The sequence below is a fragment of the Oreochromis niloticus genome, linkage group LG6 (assembly GCF_001858045.2).
Source record: "Oreochromis niloticus isolate F11D_XX linkage group LG6, O_niloticus_UMD_NMBU, whole genome shotgun sequence".
Lineage (NCBI taxonomy): Eukaryota > Metazoa > Chordata > Actinopteri > Cichliformes > Cichlidae > Oreochromis > Oreochromis niloticus.
Window position 1 is genome coordinate 25172648 of NC_031971.2, and position 19710 is coordinate 25192357.

General features: G+C 40.1%; 1 protein-coding gene across 1 annotated transcript; it reads left to right on the top strand.

Moving 5' to 3' along the window:
• The first annotated feature begins 492 nt into the window (after positions 1 to 492).
• misp3 (MISP family member 3) lies at positions 493 to 13331 on the top strand. Its single transcript, XM_019359795.2, has 4 exons — positions 493 to 3873; positions 6855 to 9312; positions 11123 to 11196; positions 12714 to 13331. The coding sequence occupies exons 2-4, from the start codon at positions 6921 to 6923 to the stop codon at positions 12807 to 12809; spliced, it is 2562 nt and encodes an 853-aa protein (XP_019215340.1). The 5' UTR covers positions 493 to 3873; positions 6855 to 6920; the 3' UTR covers positions 12810 to 13331.
• The last annotated feature ends 6379 nt before the right edge of the window (positions 13332 to 19710 follow it).

Here is a 19710-nt window from a genome sequence, read left to right on the forward strand (position 1 = left end):
AAAGCTGGGAGAAAGAGCAGGGAAAGGCATGCAGTAAATAGCCTCAGGCAGATTTAAAACCAGGTCTCTGCAGTAGCCTTATGGCTATCGTTCGTCTGCCCAATCTGTTCAGCTACACTGAAACCATCTGAGTGTTATTTTTAACCAAACTTTTGTGTGGCAATATGTAATATTTCTAAAAATAGAAAAAAAAATTGATTTGATCACATATAAGTCACAGACATGAACAGAGGATCGCTTTAACTTAAAATAGGTAATTTTGTTGGTAACAATTTGTGCCTCTTGCACTACTGTCCAATTAATGAAGTGATCACCAACTTCAGTACTTCCTACAGTACATCTCCTCCATCTGGTGCATTTGTTCATTCATTAGCATAATGCAATAATTAAAACACAATTCATCACAATAATCTAGTTAATAATGAATGTAAAACAACACGCACCAAGAAGTGGAACATTCAGATTTTTTTTCAGGCATCTTTTTTTATTTTGTCAACATTAAGACAATGAACATCGTCATTAGCAACATTTACTCTTTAATGTTTCCATATTTATGTGTTTTTCTTTGGTAGATAAGATTTACTGTGCCGCTCACACATGTGTTTCTAAAATCTTCCACAAAGGTGAAGACAGAAAAGTCGATGTTACCAAAAAAAACTTTCAGCTCAGTGCCAGGAGTGGTGCCCTTTTTATCTTAAGTTCCAACCAATGATTGCATGCACCGCTGCTGTTAATGTGTATTTATAGCATTTTAAAATTGGTGAAAGAGTTCGTCAACACTGACAGTCTGGCGCATATTGCTTTTAATGGTTAGCCTCAGCTCAATATCTACAGCAAACAAAGACAAAGGGTGGAAAGTTCAAGTCTGGACATGATGTTCCAAGAAAAATAGCCACTCAAAATTCAATTTAACGTGGATAAGAATCACAAAACTTTCCACTAGTTCAAAATGTCTTTGATTTCACAATAATGGAATCCACAGTTAGATAACAGATAATGAACCTGTCCGGTGTTGAAAAGGTGGAATTTTTTGATGCAGGTTTTTGTTATAAAAAGACAAGCCTGCTAATTGAATTCCAGTCTTGGTAAGAAAATAAAACAAATGAAAGATTGGAGAATAAGAGGCAAAGATTTAACCAGAGAATGGGTAAACCTTCAAGAAACAGCTTGGTTGCTGTGTGTGCAGTCACTCTCATCTATTTGATGTGTGTGAGCCAGGCAGCTCCTCCAGTCTGTGAAAGATTGGTTCACCCTCTGGATCAGCTGGCTCCTCATCATTTCGAGGGCAGCTGGGCTCTAGTCGCAGGCAGTCTCAATCACTCACCATCCATGGAGGCTCTGAGACGTCGAGACAGCATCACGATGTACTTCTCCAACTCCAGCGAAGCTTCAACATTGTCTTATACCCAGATCAACCGCTTTGGTGATCAATGCCAATACCTGCGGTACAACATCTCAGCTGAAGGCAGCACTTTTACCTTTGATGTGCAGAGTCGTTTCAGCCTCAGTATGTATTTCCTCCACACGTCCTGCCCAGACTGTGTGGTAATGAAGTGGGTTGTGAAGTCAAGCAGGAGGATTTCTACGGACTTGTACCTGCTGAGCAGAAGGAGGGAGGTGGAGCAGAAAGAGCTGGAAGAGTTCAGAGCTCAGCTGAAGTGTTATCAATTGCCTGAGCCTGTTGTGATGGATCCTACCAAAGAGCTTTGTCCAGAACAGCCTGAGAACCAACCAACAGCAGCAGCAGCTCCTCAGGCTGAGGAGACAGTGGCTCAAAAGACATAAAGGACACTGACACATTATATTCAGTTACACGGGGAATTACTCTTACAGTGTTAGTAAGTGCTTCTTACAGACTGGATGTTTTTAACTTAATCAAAAGTTATACTTTAAACAAAAGTTATATTTTTCATTTGAGGGAGATGTTGCGAGTAGATTAAATATTTGTTTTATTATGGACACCTTGGTATTATTATTTATTGCCTATTAACTCTCAGTTGAAGCTTTTTTAAGAATTTGACTTGCTCTTTTTTTAGATTTCTAAAGGTAAAGTGATTTAGAGCATCTAGAGGGTATAATAGTGTGTTGTCAAGATTGCAAAGTGCTAAAACAAGCTTGTCACTTCATGTTCTTTCATGAAAAGTTAAACTGATGCACAATTAAATTCCCTATTGCTGAATCCAGTAACCTCAGAGTTTTTGTACGTACAGTACAATACGACCTTATTTGGTCTGGAAAAAATTCTTTTAATCCATTAACACCTAGTGTAACTTTTCTGGCCAGTTTGTGTGGAAACCTGTGCTAAACTGACCTATGACTAGGGACAGGAATTGATGCAGTTTTACTGATACAGTACCAATGTTATTATTTCTGCCACTGATTACAATTAATACTGCATATTGACCTGGTTCTTTATTGATTCCCTTACCAATTCTGACCCAGTTTTGTTTCTGGTGCAGAAGTACACCTACATAGGTTTTTAGCATCTATAGCATTGCTTTATCATCTAAAATTCCCAAACAGAATAATGCCCAGTGCTAACTGTAGCATTAGTTTCTCCATCAGCATCTAAAATTGGGAAACTGAGAGAATGATTGCATGACATTTGTTTCGATTTAAGCAAACCGGTAAAGAAACAGTTCCCAGTAGTTTAATTCTGTGGAATTGTTAGTCTGATTGCCTGTAAGTCCTGCTTATCGGTGCACTTGTGCTACAATCAGCTGATTTCAGTTCATGTCCCGGAGGAGTCCTTAGCATGGATATGGGCATTACTTTTATTTTTATTGCACAGATCAGAGTGTGATGATAAAGTGAAAACCAGAATGCAAACATGTGCATTATCCTCCTAATACAACTTCAGCCCTTTGCAAGCATCTGCACAGACAGCATGCTAACGCTAAGCTAGCCAAGAACCCAGAGTGATAATAAAGCTGAGTGAATGCTGACCCCAGCCCAGCAGCCAGACCCTGAACTTCAGCAGGTGACAAATGCAGTGATGGGCAGTCAGGCTGGAGCCTCTGTTTATACTTGTTCGTGTTTCTAAAGCAGAATCACTGCGGCCGTCACTTTAAAGTCTCTTTGTGCTGGTTTGATATTTGCTGTGTGTTCATACCTAAATACTGAGAGAAAGATTGTATGTGTGTCCTCATTAGGACAGGGACTTAGTTTTATTGGTTTCTGGGACTGTAAACTATAGGTTTATATTGTTTTGAGTAATGAAGCCAACACAACACAACAAAGAAAGGAAAAACCTTCAATATGCATAAAAATTTGGCCACACAGCATGTAATCAATATGCACAAATGTAATGTCTGTCTTTAAGTCATTCCTGCAGTTTAACTAATTGGTGTGTGCCATCTGGCTTCATGGAAAGATAAAGATTAGTTATAGTAGGATCTTTACCTTGAGGCTACTCTTGTTGTGATTTTGCACTATATAAACTGAATCAAATGTCTGTCTCTGCAAACCACAGTCTATTTATTCATAAGGCTAACCAAGCCTACTCTTGTTAGCTAATAGTTTAACACTATTGTCCAAATGCGATCCAACTCCAATCCAGTCCAATAGGATTATTACTACATATTTTCAAATCCATGACAGTAGAGTAAGCCTGGAGCACATGTGTTTGAGCAGACTCTCATGCATATTTGTCCACGTATTAGTGAATGTGGGTGAATGAAATACAAATGTAGGCGTGCACAATTGTTGCACTGATGGTGTTGGTGTGCACAAACGAGGAGAGCCGGGCTCTGAGGCATTGTGAGAGCCGAGAGCAGACCGAGTCCTGTTCTGCTGATTACACATCAGTGAATAGAAGCAAGAGAAGTGTGTATTACACAGGAATCTAGCATTTGGAGGGCTTCTTCAAGGCAGGTATGTGCAACAGGTATGTGTAGCTGTATATTCAGTTCCTGTAGTACTTTTTTGTTGAGGAGGAAACTGCTCTAAATACATACATGAAATATTTTCTAGGGTAAGTAATTACCACTGGGAAAAACAAACAAGCATAGTACACAAGTTTGGAGCAGCTGAGCCTATTGGGATCAATTTCTCAAATGTGACACTTATGCCTGGAAAATGTTAAAAGAACATAGTCAGCAACTATTAGACAGCAACAACACTAGGGATGAAGTTGGCTGCATTTATTCAAATTCATTTAAATTATTTTTGTCTAAGGTCGTTAGATCTTAAACAGTTTTAGGACACTGCTGACCACGAAAAGGAGGTTTATTTGTTTGAGCTGACACAGATGTTTTTTTTCCAGTGATGATAATGATTATTCTGAGAGCCTTTGTGGATATAATGAGCAAAACATAAGTCTGTTATGTAATGAAGTTTAATCTGCAACCTTACCTGTGGTTAAATTCTGCCAGACTCCTCTGAAAATAAAAAAAGAATCCAATAATCAATTGTCAGAGTTTATGCTTGGAGTAGTTCGATTACATCAACGTGCCCCAGAATGAATGAGCAGCTTGTTTTACTACCGTAGCGTTGGAGGCTGATGGTATTAGTTGTTCAAGATTTCTGGTATTCAGCTGGAGTTTTAACAAAATCAGTGGACGCTGGCGGTGCATAAAACTATTAAAGCAGTGATTTGCAACAGAGTTTAAACCATTATAACATATTGCTTTCTCACTGTGGCAAAATGTTCCTTTTCATGCTCAATTTCACAATGAAGCTTAGTGTTGGGAACTCTCTGTTAGTAAGCGACTTATTATTTTGACTTTATGAATTTCATGAGTGTCTGTCAGTTATTCTAGAACAAGGCTGGTAGTCGTGTGTGCAGGTAACAGCTGAGCCTGTGTTTCTGTGTCTGATCAGTTAAAAAGCAGCATGCATAAACTGAGTTAATGACTGAGGTTATTGCTCATTTAGACACAGTAATAACTCCGTGGGAATGCCAGTTACCCAAATCCCACTGCCCCCTCATTACAAAACACCCGGTCTGACGTCAGCCAGGGTACATTTCATAATGGGCACTGAATAGGGTATTCAGTGAACACGCTAATAAGCTGCTTGTTAAACTGGTATATGAAACAAAACAAATAATGTTCTGGCTTGAAATCTTTTTACATTTCGGAACCAAGAAAGAAACCTTGAGTTAGTATGTGTGTCTTAGCTGGAAGCTGATAATAATGTTAGCCCAGATACATCAAACGCAGCTGGAGATTGGCTTCCCAAACCAGTTTCTGTCTTATCTCTCATATCTCACTGTTTCCTCTCCCTGATCTCATCCTAATTTACCCGCACTAGGCTACATTGTTCTGCTGTTGCATCCACATGTTCAGCCAGTATGCCACAGCGATCCCCATTCTTCCCACCGTGTCACGCTGTCACTCCTTATAATCTGTACACGAAGGGGGTGTACCTCATTTGTCCGTCCGTCCCAGTTCATCAAAGACCAGTGATCCCCAGTGCTGTGGTCTACATTCCCCTAATGATCAGTCACAGTTGGAGTCCCGCCTAGTCAGAATGGCTTGGAAGTGGTAATAGTGATGGGAAAGGGAGTTTTTCAGAACGCAAGCTGAACAGGAGATGACAGAGTGTGTGTGTGTGTGTGTGTGTGTGTGTGTGTGTGTGTGTGTGTGTGTGTGTGTGTGTGTGTGTGTAAGGGAAAGAAAGAAAGAAAGAAAGAAAGAAAGAAAGAAAGAAAGAAAGAAAGAAAGAAAGAAAAAGCAATAATACTGATTCAGAGCAAGTTTGAAATATAGGAGTGTGTATTAAAGAAAAAGAGATATTGGATGAGTTGGACTCCCCTTTAGTCAGTATATCCTGCAGACAATCCTATTGTCTGTGCGTGTGTGTGTGTGTGTGTGTGTGTGTGTGTGTGTGTGTGTGTGTGTGTGTGTGTGTGTGTGTGTGTGTTACTGAGCCATTTCCCAGCCTGTAAGCTGATTAAAGAAAAGGTGTGCTCAGCAGAAAACTTGAGTTAGGCTCTGCACATGGAGTAGAGTAGTTGCCACCTTACAGCCAAAGCCAGGCACAGCTTTATAAACACCCTGCGTGTCATATAATAACATAAGCGCACTAAAGCTGCCGTTAAAGAGAGAGAAAAGGAATGCAGTACACTTTAACTGGATTTGCAGTGCTCTAATCCAACACAGTTATTTAAGCATATACAGAAGAAAGTGACAAATTAAAAGAGATACTGGTCCGCCATGCGCCCCATAACAGCTTTAGTGATCTTTGCTCAGATGTCCGGATTCATACAATAAAAACTTCCAGTGCACATAAATGATATAAAGATGGTCTTCATTTATTATTCGTTGTGCAAAACTATAAATCTGAGAGCAGATGGGTGCAATGAGTTCTGAGGACTGCAGCGTCGTCTGATTCATCCTCATTTTCATACTCGTATGGCCTGTTTTTAGATGTCATCACTTCAAGTATTTTCCATTTTTCCTTTCATTTGTTTCCCACTTGCATAACAATGAACATATATTTATTTTAAAAAACAACTTTTATACCATTATTTTTTTAAACCTCTGATGGCTGAAAGGAAAACAGAAGCTGACATTATCTTTTAAAAACAACAAATCCTGCTATGCAAATGCCAAGTGTCCTAACATGTTTTTTTTCCCTCTTAACAATTATTTAAAAATGTTCTTTCTTGTCTGTTCGCTGTAGCATTTCAACAGAGATTGAAAGAGTTATGAAAATACAAATGAAAACATGTCAGTATAGCCCTTAGCGTTTCACACAGTGAAAACAGACAATGATTCATTGCAGCAGTAATATGAAGGAGTTGTTTGAAATGCACTAAAATATTAGCGTATAAAATAAACAATGCTAAACAATGTTAATCACTCTGCTATTCCCCTCTCCTCCGTCTGTGCTCTTTTGCGTTCTTTCAGACTGACTGGCTGGAGGCCAAGCAACCTGACTGCTCCAAACACTTCTACATCAGCAGACCTGTCACCATGGCAACAAAACCCACGGCCTGGCAGGAGCAGTGCCCTGTCAACTTACTTGACGAGTTGGTCAATGAGTCTCGGGCGAGGGGTGACAACGTCCCTCTGAAAGGCTTAAAGGCACCCAAGGCAGAACCCGAGGAGGACATAGACATCCTGGAGCCTGACGCTCAGGTCAAAACTCAGCGGGAGAAAGAGACTATCTCAAAAATCAAAAAGCCTGATGCGACTAAAATGGAAAATGAAGGAGCCGCGAGAATTAGGGAGACAGAGGAAGCAGTGATGGGATCAGAGCAAGTTCCTAAAAACCTATCGGGAGGACTAAAGACTCAGGAGGAACCTGAAGTTGAGTTATGCGAGGAAGCTTTCCCACCTACACCTTCCTTGAGTGCCTTATCAGCAGGAGTACAGTGTGACAAAGAGGGCTTTTGCACCCCTGAGGGTGAGGTGGCAGAGTGTATCAGTGATGTTGATGTCATTTCAGACCCAACAGAAGACATTACTTCTTTCGAGAGCCAGAATAGTCAAGAATGGCTAAAGGCATCTCAGATGACTGAACCAGCTGATCAGAAGACATATAAACCGTCTGTAACAGATGGAATAAGTACCGGTATAGTGGAAAATAATGTGCTACGACCTGCTCACCCTTCTCCCTCTGACATTAACACTACAGATGACGCGCATACTGTGAGTTCCCCTCCTTTTGCAGATGAAAGTGAGGAAGAAGAGGAAGCGAGCATTGATATTATGGAACTGAACACATTAAATATCAACAGCAAGTCTTTCCAACCTTTATATTTAGTTTCCACTAATCAAGAGCCAGACTCAGCTTTGCATGCAAAACCCTCAGATAAACACCAGGAGGGGCTGTTGTTAAAGAACCAACGTGAACCTGCCCTCAGAGGTGTAAACCAGGAAGCAGGACAACAGGTGCCTGGCCAGGGATCTCCACCTTTGTCGACCGTTGCCATGGAGCCATCCAATCCGGGTGGGGCTGCTTCTGCTACAGGCTTTGCTTGCGTTGTTGCTGTGAGAGAAAGGCACAGCAGGGCGGGGGAAAGAACAGAGGGAGAAAATGAGCAAACAGGTGGGGAGGAAGGGCAGAAAGAGAGCGGACTTAAAAGGAACAAGCCAGCTGGGCAGCAACACAGCGGGGGACTGTTAAGATATTCACAAACAGTCCAAATACAAGAGCCGGAGATAGAAAAATATAGCTGTGGTGTGTCTCTGAAGCACAGCAAACACACCAGGATGGAGAATGACCCATGTGACGATAGCCAGAGTGACAGTGGAGTATCAGCTGATTTCTCCCCGTCCAACACTTTGGAGAGCTCTCCATCAACTGTAACCAGAGAGACTCCCATTGAGAGGGAGATCCGAAGGTCTATAGAGCGGGAACATAGCCTGAGAAGATCCAGAGGGCTTCCAAATCTACGCATCACTCCAGAGTATGTAGAGGTTCCCTTAAGAAAAACTGTTCTTTCCAATTCAGTAGCTGTGAAGACTGAGTGGTGTCAAGACAAAGATAGAGAGTTTGCTGGCAAAAAGATGCTGTATGAGATTCAAACGGAGGCCCAGAGGGAGCAGGATCTGGTCAAGCTTGGGAAAATTCCAGGTTTTTATGATAAAGGCACAGTCCGACAAATAAGGGAGAAGAAACAGATCTTTGAGACCTTTCAGACACCCAGTGACTCAACTTTTACAGCCTCAACCAGTCGCAGGGCCCCATCGGTTTCTTCTGTCAGCAATGGTTCAACTCCCAAGAAGCAGGAAGACATCTCATCACAGGTGTCCACCACAGAAGACACACGTGTCGAGAAGAGACACAGTTTAGATCTACTTAGCCCGACACAGACCCCAAACTCTCCCATAGGACGGGGTGTAACCAAAAACAGTCTTCAAGGACCGGGTATCTCACAGGGGACAAGTCGACAAGTCATAATCTTAGAGAACAACCTGAAGAACACAACACAGAAGAAACACCAAGACAAACCAGAGGGTATTACTGTTGTCGACTCTGGAAGTCCTTACATCTTATCGTCACAGAAAGGAGGGAATGAAAAAGTTACAGAAAAAAGACAAGAAAAGGAGGAAGAGGAGGTGGAGGATTTAGTACCCAAGGAGAACCCCTTTTTCAAGCTGCGCTCTTCAAACAATTTAGTGAAAGTGAAGGAGGATATCCAGGAGGCCCAGAAGAGGGAGAAGGAGCTTCGTAAGCAGAGGATTAGTCTGTATGGGGGAAGTAGTGGTGTTGGTGGTACACAAGGACAAGGAGGGGGAGAAAGAGCGGGAGGAAGGCCAGTCAGCATGGAGTTAAAGAGTCCTGTGCTGTCATTAAATGGACTGGCCGTTGCTGACACACCTGGGTCATCATCCAAAGGAGAAACTGGACCCTCAGCAGGTTAGTGCAGGCCTGTGTTGGTCTCTGGGTGAGCATGTGTGTAAGGGTGTAATTGATTCTGTTTGTGCCCGCCAGCTCACATAGGCTGGTGTGTGTGTATGACTGGTTGCGCGTGGGTGTGTGTGTCATTTTTATATCCGCAGCTAGATGATGAAAACCCCCTGAAACAGCTCAGTGAGCACATTATTTCATTTTCCTTATGGTCAGTGGAAAACCTCAAAACAGCTTTCGAATCTACTGTTAGCTATTATGAGCAATAACTTTGCACTGGAGCCCATAAGCTGGCCAGCCAGAAAATAAAATTCTCTAACTCCACAAAAAATGTAGCACCTAACCTGTCATATTAATTGTGAAAAGCTGAGGCAGGGAAAAAACTGGCTCATATTTCAGTGCTATTGTGTCAGGGAAGAAAGGAGCTGGCTGAAAGAGTCCAATCTGGGAATTAAGTCCGAAAGCATTCAAAAGGTGGATATAATCTGATACAGAGTTTGTGCGTGTGTGTGCGTGTGTGTAGACTATTGCTGCCTATAGTGTATCTCTGGGAAATTATGTTTGCCTGTATTATACAGCAGAGATTCCCAGGTGGGGTACTTGCTATTGTGTCAGCAATCCAGGGATCTTTATAAGCTTGGTTTAAATAGTCAGCTAAGAAAATGGGATAAATAGTTTAAATAATAAGTTAGTGAGCTTAAATAAAGGGAGAAAAACAACTGCTAAATAGCTAAGTTAGCTACAGATAAAAAGCTGAAATCAGTACAGTTACAATAAAGATGAAACATATATTTATTTTTTAATATTTTTAAAGATATGGGTTTCGGTAGAAAGTTTAGTTTTGAGCTATATATATGTCTGTAACGTACATCTATACTATTAGATTGGTGGATATTCATATTAAATATAGTTTGAGTTAATAACGTTAGCTTATAGCTTTAGCTAAGATAAAAGCTAAGGTTAGCTTAAAGCTTTTCCACTTGAGCCAAAATCTCAGGCTCCTCTGAACGCTTGATTTCAAACTTCTGTTTTTCCTTCTCCAGCTCTGCATTATGTTAAAAACGGGATACTGTTATGTGGTCATTTCAAACCCAGCTCTGGCAGTGAGCATCGCCCTGCTAACCGAAGGCTCAAACCTTCTGTTGGGGCAAAGATCAAGATAGAGAATAAGGATTATTTTGAACTGTGAATGATGCAAAGCTACTCCAGTAGAGTCCAAGAATAAAAATGTGAATAACACAAGCTGAGATTTAAAAAACAGTGCTAAATAATTCAAATTACAAACATTTGATACATGATTTTGAAGGGCATTTTGAAGGAGTGCTTGGCTGTGATACATCAGACAAAAAAAGACTGGGAGGCGTTGCTCTACAGTATGTTTCAGTGTGTTTTTTTGTCTGTGTTGTGTTGCCATGAAGGCTGATTTGTAATTACGTCAGAATGAATGAGTTAAAACATTGTTGGTTTAACAATGAGTGACATAAACTGACCAGGGTGTGCCCACAAAGCATGCCGGACAGTAACTGAAGGTCGTGCAAAGTGCAGCTGCATATTGCTTTACACGTCAGGCTTTATTGCCCTTCTGTTTCTTAATTACCGCTGCCTGCTTTTAGTTTCTGTTTCTCCACTTTCATGTACAGATTTCTTTCCGTCTGTTCCCTCTGCAATCCTCTGTGTCTCTTCTCATTTCTCTCTGCTGCCTCACGATGTTCAATCTTAATTTGATTCAGTGTTCACACTGCGGCGCTCAAACAACATCACAGGGGCACTTCTCCCTCACTGCTGTTCTTTCTTCATCTGCTTTTCTTTTCTCTTCCAGCACGCCTGTCAGTCAGCAAGTCATTTGTGTGGCCCCCGGTCCAGGCTGAAGACGAGAAGATTAACCGGCCAGAGGTGTGTCAGTGTTACAGCTCATCCGTCACACTATTGATTTTTAGAGTTTGTATAAATTTTACCATGTGGTACTTAGAAAAACTTCGCAGTGAGTTTTATTAAGTACTTTCAACTCTAAATTTTAACCTCACCCGTCTAGTACACTTGGCATAGGACATGAAAATGTAGGCAAATCACCATCCTGAGTGTCCCTGGAATGCAGACAAGAAGATATCAGGTTCCAAAATAATGATGCTTTGTTAACTAAGTCTCTACATTTGACTTGCAACGTCGCATTAAGATGAGCTTTCAGGCAAGTGAATTAAAGGAAGACCCAACATAGAGTGTCGTAGTACGATGCTGTTCAACCAAGTGCCACGAGACCAGTGTCAGTGTGTTTTGGAATGTATTGCACAAGAATTAAAGTCATAAAATGTCCTAAAGATCTCAGCTACACCACATCCAATCAGGAAATAAATTAAGATATCTTAAAACAACTTTTTATTGATTAGCTGTGATCATTTCCGTCAGAGAGGCTAAGTGGAGTCAAATAAATCCAGCAAAATTCCTCCCACAGCATAACAGCTTCCCTTTATTCCCATTTTCCTTTAATTTGTCACGCATCTGTCTGTTTAAAACTGCTCTGGACTGCAATGTGTCAAATGGAGAAAGTCTTGTGGGAGGATGTCAGCATCTCTTTTGCACCAAATATGGGACGCAAATATCTGATAACATACTGAACACACAGTGAGGCTCCTATCTTTATAGATAAGGGATGAAGGCAAACAGCCCTGAGACTGAGAGAGAGAGAGAGAGCAGGAGAGAGAGGGAAGGAAAGTGTCTGTAGAGTGTGTGTATGTGTGCACACTTGAGCAGTCAATAGCAGGCAAAGAGGAAAGTCAATTGACAATCCCACTGATTTCTGTTACCTTCCTTGTGGGTCTTGCATCTCTTTGATACTCTGGTATCTCTGATTAAAGCGGAGTGCTGCTTCGTGGCTTGAGCTGTTTAATTCAGTTTGGCATTGATGTGCTGGGGTTTAGCTGCATGGTTCAGTCTGACATTAGCAGCGTTTTGCCCTCTTTCCTCTCACTTCCTCATAGCCCCTCCCTCTCTTTCTCTCTCTGCTGGTTGATTATCTGTTTTATGCACAGACCTAGTTCCTGATTAAAGTTCAGGGATACATGAAGGATTGCAGGGCAAATTGGCCTCACTTGTTGACTTAGTCATACAGAACATGGCCTTGGATCACAGTCACATTAACCTCCCTTTGACTTACAGAGCTAATGATGCTCATCCAAAGATATGTCCTCAAGAGGAAGCAAATGCATCCCTTTCTTTTTATCTTTTGGCTCCCCCCCCCCCCCCCCCCCCCCCCCCCCCCCGTGTTGGCTTTTTGGTTTGGTCTCCCACTCCAACATACTTTTGAATTCTCTTTCTTTTTCTGCTCCTACTCTCCCAACTTACTGCCTGCCTCTTCTTTTACCATGCAATCACCATTTACTCCTGTTCACCTTTTTGTTCTCCTTTTCATTCAGCTCCCCCAGAGTCCTCGGACCCCTAGACAGAAGTCTCCTCTAGTGCTGCGCTGGGAATCAGGTCTGATCAATGGACACAACAAGGACTTGGACTGAGGTGTTTTTACAGAGATCTGCAGATGGGAATAAGGAACAACGATGAAGAGGAAGAAGGAGGGAACGTGGAGTGAGAAAGAGGTCAGGGATTGAGGCTAGAAAAGGGGTCGGGAGAATTGGGAGCAAGGAACATGATTTGTGGTGGACTAAAAAAAACCCTGACGAGTCCTTCAGCAAAGAAGAGATGTGAATGGAGAACGTGGGGCACCTATAAGTAGATAAGCTCTTGGCCTGCTTCGGGTGCTGAAAAACCCTAAGACTAATGAATGTAAAAAGACAATAAAAATAAAAAATAATATGTGGGAGAAAAGAAGAATTTAGATTTTGTAAGGAGATTTTCAAACAATCAGGAACTCCTTCATCTGTGGATTTCTTTTGTTTTGAAAAAACAATGTGTCATCAAGAGTCTTATGTGCTTAACAATATCTACATAGAGGAAATAATTTAGTTTACCACACTTGTACACACCTTATGCAATCTGATGCAACAGCCATGTAATAAACCCTATCTTTGCCTAGCTCAGTCTTTTGACTTTTTATTGACTCTGTCAGAATGTTGTTGGGTTTTTTTTTTATTGAACTCTTTGGCCGTTTTGAAGATTGCAGTTAGAGATCAGTGATATTTGATTGCATTATAAAATAATTACTTCAGCAATATATTTGCAATGACCAATCTTGAGCTAATCTACACGGCCGCTCTACTGGGAATTCAGGATTTACTGGGATTTTTTGCTGAGAACAGAATTTTCCAGTTCTACCATGGTCATCCAATACCCCTCAGAACACTGGAGCTTAATCATTCTCTCGACCCTTGACGAGTTCAAAGTACTGATAAAATGTTATGTAACCGAAGAGTGCAAACTGCTATTCCTAACTTAGATTTCATATTTTGTACCAGTTGTACCTCGTTGGTTTCAATGTGCTCAAGTTTTCTGTTTTTATGAGATTGATTTTAATTTCCTTTTTATCTTTTTTAATTGAATCCTTGATCGAAAACATGCAAGCAATATAAATTACCACCTCTCAGTGATAATTTGCTACAGGTTTATAGTATTTGATTATAAACCCAAAGGGTTCCTAGTAAATTGCTAACTAAAAAATGTAGTGTGCATAGACCAGTGATGTGAGTCAGAGGTGGACTGAAACAATAAGCCTACCCGGACCCCAGGCCTCTCTGTGCTTGCAAACCAACAGACTGCTAATTTCAACACTATGTTGTGTTTTGAATGGGGCTGTTGTAATATCAGAATATCATTTTGTGATTATTGTGGCCAGGTTTGACTCTAACGATATTATTGTCATTGTCCTTTATCATCTTATGGCGCTGAAGATACAAGCGAAGGGAGGTGTAGCCTGGGTCTGAATCCCAGCTGTCAAATCTCACAGTTATTGTCAATACAGGTACACAGCGACAACCTTGGTGCTATTTGTTCACTATTTACATAGGATAAAAGTCATTCAGTTTACAAAAGCAAATATTTGGCACTAACAAACCTCAACACTGAGTAATTAAGGTATGCTGAGCCTTTAATGAGCCTTTAAACACTCAGGAATACATCAAACAGAGCACGCACTACACAGATGTACAAGTCCAGACATCAGAAACTTTTTAAGGCCAAAATGACCCTTAGGTCACGGGTAAAAATATCTACGACATTCCTCCAGCGATCTATTTTATTGCACCAAATATCTCACTCTTGCATATTATTTTTCTTGTTACTATTCATGAATAAGTACTGGAAGCTGAATTCAAGGGCAAAAAAAGCATGTTTATAAAAAGTAGAAAGTTGATCTGAGTTTGTGAGCTGAATTATGACGTGATACTCACTGATGAAAGAACGGTGGAAAGAAAAATACTCAGATAGATGCTCAAACACACAGGTGTTCATTGTTCTACATGTGCATGTAAATTAATCCATATTTCATACAAAAAGTGTTCAAATTAAAGCGATCAACTGGTAAAGTGTCACGGTTGAAGCTGCTGGTTTAAGAATTTACCTGTATTATAGGAACTCTTGGAATTTTCCATTCATTTAAAAGGCCTTTTTCTTTCCCATATTACCCTCATTATCCTTTGCATGTTTAAATCTGTAAAATACAATTTTAAAATCTGTGAACGTTACCCTCTGTACTGCTCCTCTATTCTACTGCGTTCATCTTCTTATAAATGCCACAGAACTTCTGGGTTTGGAAGATCTTTTCTTGAATTAAGCAGCACGACTGCCCTGGTGGACCTTCCTGTGGGTGTATATGAGTGTAGATGAGCTGAGATCATGCTTTAGTGACCTTCCAGTCTCCTTTAAATAATTTATCACCTCATTCTGACTGGACGCAGCCCAGTGACATTGCGGGCACATTATTATGGTGGAGCCACGGGAACTAAAGTGCTCAAAATTATTAATAAGTTCAATTTCTCACTGTGCTGCACAACGCTGGAAGAAACTACCTGATGTTCTTAGGAATGTCTCAATCATCTGTACATTATTAAATCATAACATTAAAAAAAGTTCTCAAGTGCTTTTCAGTAATATTTTAAAATCTGGATGGTGCTATATAGCCATCATTTTATTACTTATTATTTTAATCTATGTTTACTTATCTTGTTTTTAAATTTAGTTATCAAACTTTTTTATTATAATATGTTATTTTTAATTATAATTGTATAAAATTATACATTTCTAATTTACACAATGCACTACATTTTTTTCATTTTTTTCACCTTTATACTTTATTCTAGTTTTTATTATCATTGTAAATCTTATTTACTCTTTATAGGATTTAGGATTTATAAACATATATTTGAATTGACTCATCATGTGTGTTGAATTAATTCTTTTTTTGCAGTATGCTCATTCTGCCTTGGTGTACAAAAGGCACTCCACAAATAAAACCTTGCCTTGCTTTGGCAACTTTCCTCGTTTTGCCATGTTGCCAAGCCGTCCTGGCGTATCACCAAAGGCTATGGTATTGAACTGAGGAGAAAAACTCCTACAAGATCAAAGATCAACACTATAATTAGATCTGTAAAACATAGTTTGCTTTGTTAGCTCAGAATAAAAAGTAAACCATCAAAGATGTTTCTCTCTATGTTATGTGAAAGCGTCAAAGCCGGCCGGGCAAGTTTCATTTTACATGCTATCAGTCATTCTGATATGTAATCTGACTTTTTCAAAGTTGTGCTGCATACCCGTGTATCACAAGTTCATTATCAAGTCATTTCCATGATATTTTGTTATCTCTGGCTTCCAAAGTCCTCTTGGCACAAAGTCATTGCGGCAGCATTTGTGTGAGACAGTCCATGTTTAGAGGATTAGTCACTGCTCTTGTAATTCTCTTTGTCAGGAGGACAAAAGTACAAGAAGACATGAAGGGCATTATGAGCTATTTACCTTGTAAGACAACATTTGCTGCTTTATGCCCTTTAAACAATAGTTTTTACATTTTGCCAGCCATAGTTTTAAACTATGTCAAGTTTTCATACAAAATGCGATTACCTTATAAAACTGTTTGAAATAAATCCAGCCAATACTACATGGAGTGAGCTTAGTCTAGACTAGCAACAACAATATTCCAGCTGTTTTAATGCAAATGTATTTATTTAGTTCTTTATTAGCTCATCCAGCCAAATGACCCATACGCTCATCCCAAAGCAAGGCATTTAATAGAAGCCCTGGATTTAATCAAATATGCACACAAGGATCACCAAATGGGTTTTGTAATTGTAATTTTACTGACAATAACAATAATAGATTCCACCTTTGCCTCGTCTTTTCTTAACAGATCTGTGTGGCTGTAGTCATGGAAAACATGAACTTACCTGGGTGGGATTATCCAGTGGGCATGGGTCCATGCACAGTTTGGGCCCACTCAATAAGCAAATTCTCTTAAACTTGAGATCTTGAAATCATATATTAGAAAAAACATAGATATATGTCTTTATCATAAGAAAATTATATCATGGGTACAGTTGTTTGTACTTCATCTGCCTCTTTCTCCCCCACACTACACTGAATAGTTTCTCCCAAACTCAGTTTGCCGTGGCTGGTAGAGTATAACGAAAATAAAAGAAACAAGCAGAAATCAGATTTCCAAACTAAAAAAATGAAAGCTTTTGTGAAAATTTTTTATTTTATTTTTTTTAAATTTTATTTAGGACAGTGCATGTTAATGAACATACATGTAAAAAAAAATTACATGAATGTAAACATACCAGATTATAGCCAAGGGCTAATTTCCATCTGTTGTCCATAAAACAACAACATTTTTTTTATCAGGATGCAAAATTGCAGTTTACTTTAAAGCTGCTGACCACTTTAGCAGCAGCTCACAGTCACTGTGGACATCACCAGAGACTTTGCTTGGAGCAGGAGCTGCTAAGTAATGACTCTGGTTGGAGTGAAACGAAGAGGCCAGCCTGCTCTCATCACTGGAAGTCCTTTGCCCTTCACAGCTGAAGGAATAAATATACAGGGAGTATTTCTGCTTTGCTTGCATTTTCTTATTAGCTCAAGAAAAAACATGTTTATTCCCTTTCTAAGTGGATCCATCCAAAAAGGGTGCTTTTTAAGAGAAAAGCTCTCTGAGGTCTACATTAATAATTGTTTCGACACTTGAGGATGTGAACATCAGCAGACTGAGGGAGAGAAGAGCTACTTTTCCTGTTAGGCAACTGTGTAAACCACTACAGCTCAGGCTACTTCATTATCCAATCAATGACTACTTTAAAGCATACTTAATTAATACTTTAAAGAGTTCAACGAAGGCGAATCTGTTACTTCTTGAGAGCAATACATTTATAACCATTCTATGTTGGCGTGGGCCCACCACACATTTTTGGCCAGGTTTGTGTAACTCGATGACCCGGGTGTGGACCTTACATGTGTACCAATTAGTCAGTTTAATACAATTCCCAATTCAAACACAATAGCGGGCGTTTGATGACAGATACTGGAGTCACCAGGCACAGTCTCCATGTGTCATACGTTTGTGTACCATGAATAGAACACGCAGAGGTTTCAGAAATCATTCTTTTGATTTCATTACATGCGGGCCTTTGGGTGGGTGTGTTCTATTGTTTTGATGTTTGAGAGAGGAGGGGATAAATGGCATAGCTGAGTCACGGAGAATAAACATTTATTTTACACCTTGATATTACATAAACCCACTTGATTTCGTTCACTCTGTGTACCGAGAGGAGGAGTGGACCTATTTAATGTGTGTTCACTGCAAACACGTCTCAGTCTTGAAATAAGATAGTCTTCTAATGAATGAGCAAGTAGGCTCATTACTCACGGGTTACTGATTAATATCAATTAATAAAGTTCACTGTGCTGTCAGTTAAAAATATTTTTAAAGGTCGTGGAATATAGTTAGGCTTAGCCACTCACATTTGCCTTTGGATTTGTAGCATACTGTAAAACATTAAATAAGTTGTGTTTTTGAGTGTTCCCATGAGTCACTGAAAGATACGGGTGAACTGGCAATCAGCAGGCCTTGAGCTAATATGAATTAGTCAGAAAATGTCAGAAGCAACAGCATATTGTTTTGGAATAATCTATTGAAGCTAATCATGCACCGGTTACCCTTACTTTACACCTCAAATACAAATCAAGTGCATTGCATCACATGAAATGAAAATATGAACCTAAAGCTGCCTCATATATGGTTCAGCAACTCTGAAAAGACAAATATCATCAGTATCAAGAATATCAAGATTCAGGATGTCATTTCATATCAGCCTGACTCATAATTCACAGTGTTACTTAAGGTAACAAGGTGAGGCGTGTGGGCCATTTAAGGTGCCACTCAAGTTCATGACCATGTTGAACTGGCATCACTGAAGCATCGAATTGTTATTTTGCCTCTCATTTGAACAGATTTGCTTAATGCTGTCGTCTGGATCTGAGTATCTAAGCTGTACATGCACGCGCTTGCTTGTGACCACACAGGAGTAAGGTATGACTCAGATATTAATATGAGCCGGACAAACACACAGCGTTGTCAGCCCTTCCATCCTCACGTCTCATGTGTGTTTCCCAGGGTGCAGGAAGGGGAAGTGAAATGATGCATTCTCTGCTCTGTGCACGCTGTGGTAAAAATGTAATAAAACTAAGGTCTAAGACCGAGTTGGCTTCTCGCCGCTTTCTGATATACGGTGACAGCTTGTCTGTGCCAAATTATTGTCCACCATAAAACCTGCATAAACAGGAGGGAGGTGTAGCTCCCTCCTGAGGCCTTTTACTTTCTTGCTTTTACTTACTCTCAGCACACTCACTCTCAAACATATATATGAGGGCTCATAATGATTATAGCCCTCATCCTATCGTCACATGCCATAAAAGTAAGACTCGTAGTTCTCGAGTTACATGACTGCTTGGCTTCATGCATGTCGGGCTCATAACCGGTCACATAACTGGTCCCCTGAACACGGGACCTGTTATGTCACCATAAAGGAGATCGGCTTGACAAATTGCAGTCCTTCGGTTGTCCTGCAAGGTGATTTAAACATTGAAAAGTTACAGAAACAGTGCCCTCTACAGAACATCTAACAAAACTACAGCAGGTCAGTTAAGTTCTCTGTCTTTTTGGTTGCCTTTTCCTTCACACTCATTATGCAATGTATCATAAATACATGCAACGCACCATTAGTCTGTGTCCTGACCTGTACCCAGTTATAAATGCAGATATATAACAAACCAAGGTTGCAAGATTAGGCAACCTACTTTGATTTTTTTACTTAGAAAAGTTTTGAGGATTTGGTAAGCTCTACACAAATAAACGTGTGAAATACACCTTTTTTGAGAAAGTAAATATTGTGCTGGCATATACTGTAAGCCTGTCAAATGCACTATATGAAATGCTGTAAATTATAATAAACGTGAAGCCTGTGCAGTCAGACACGG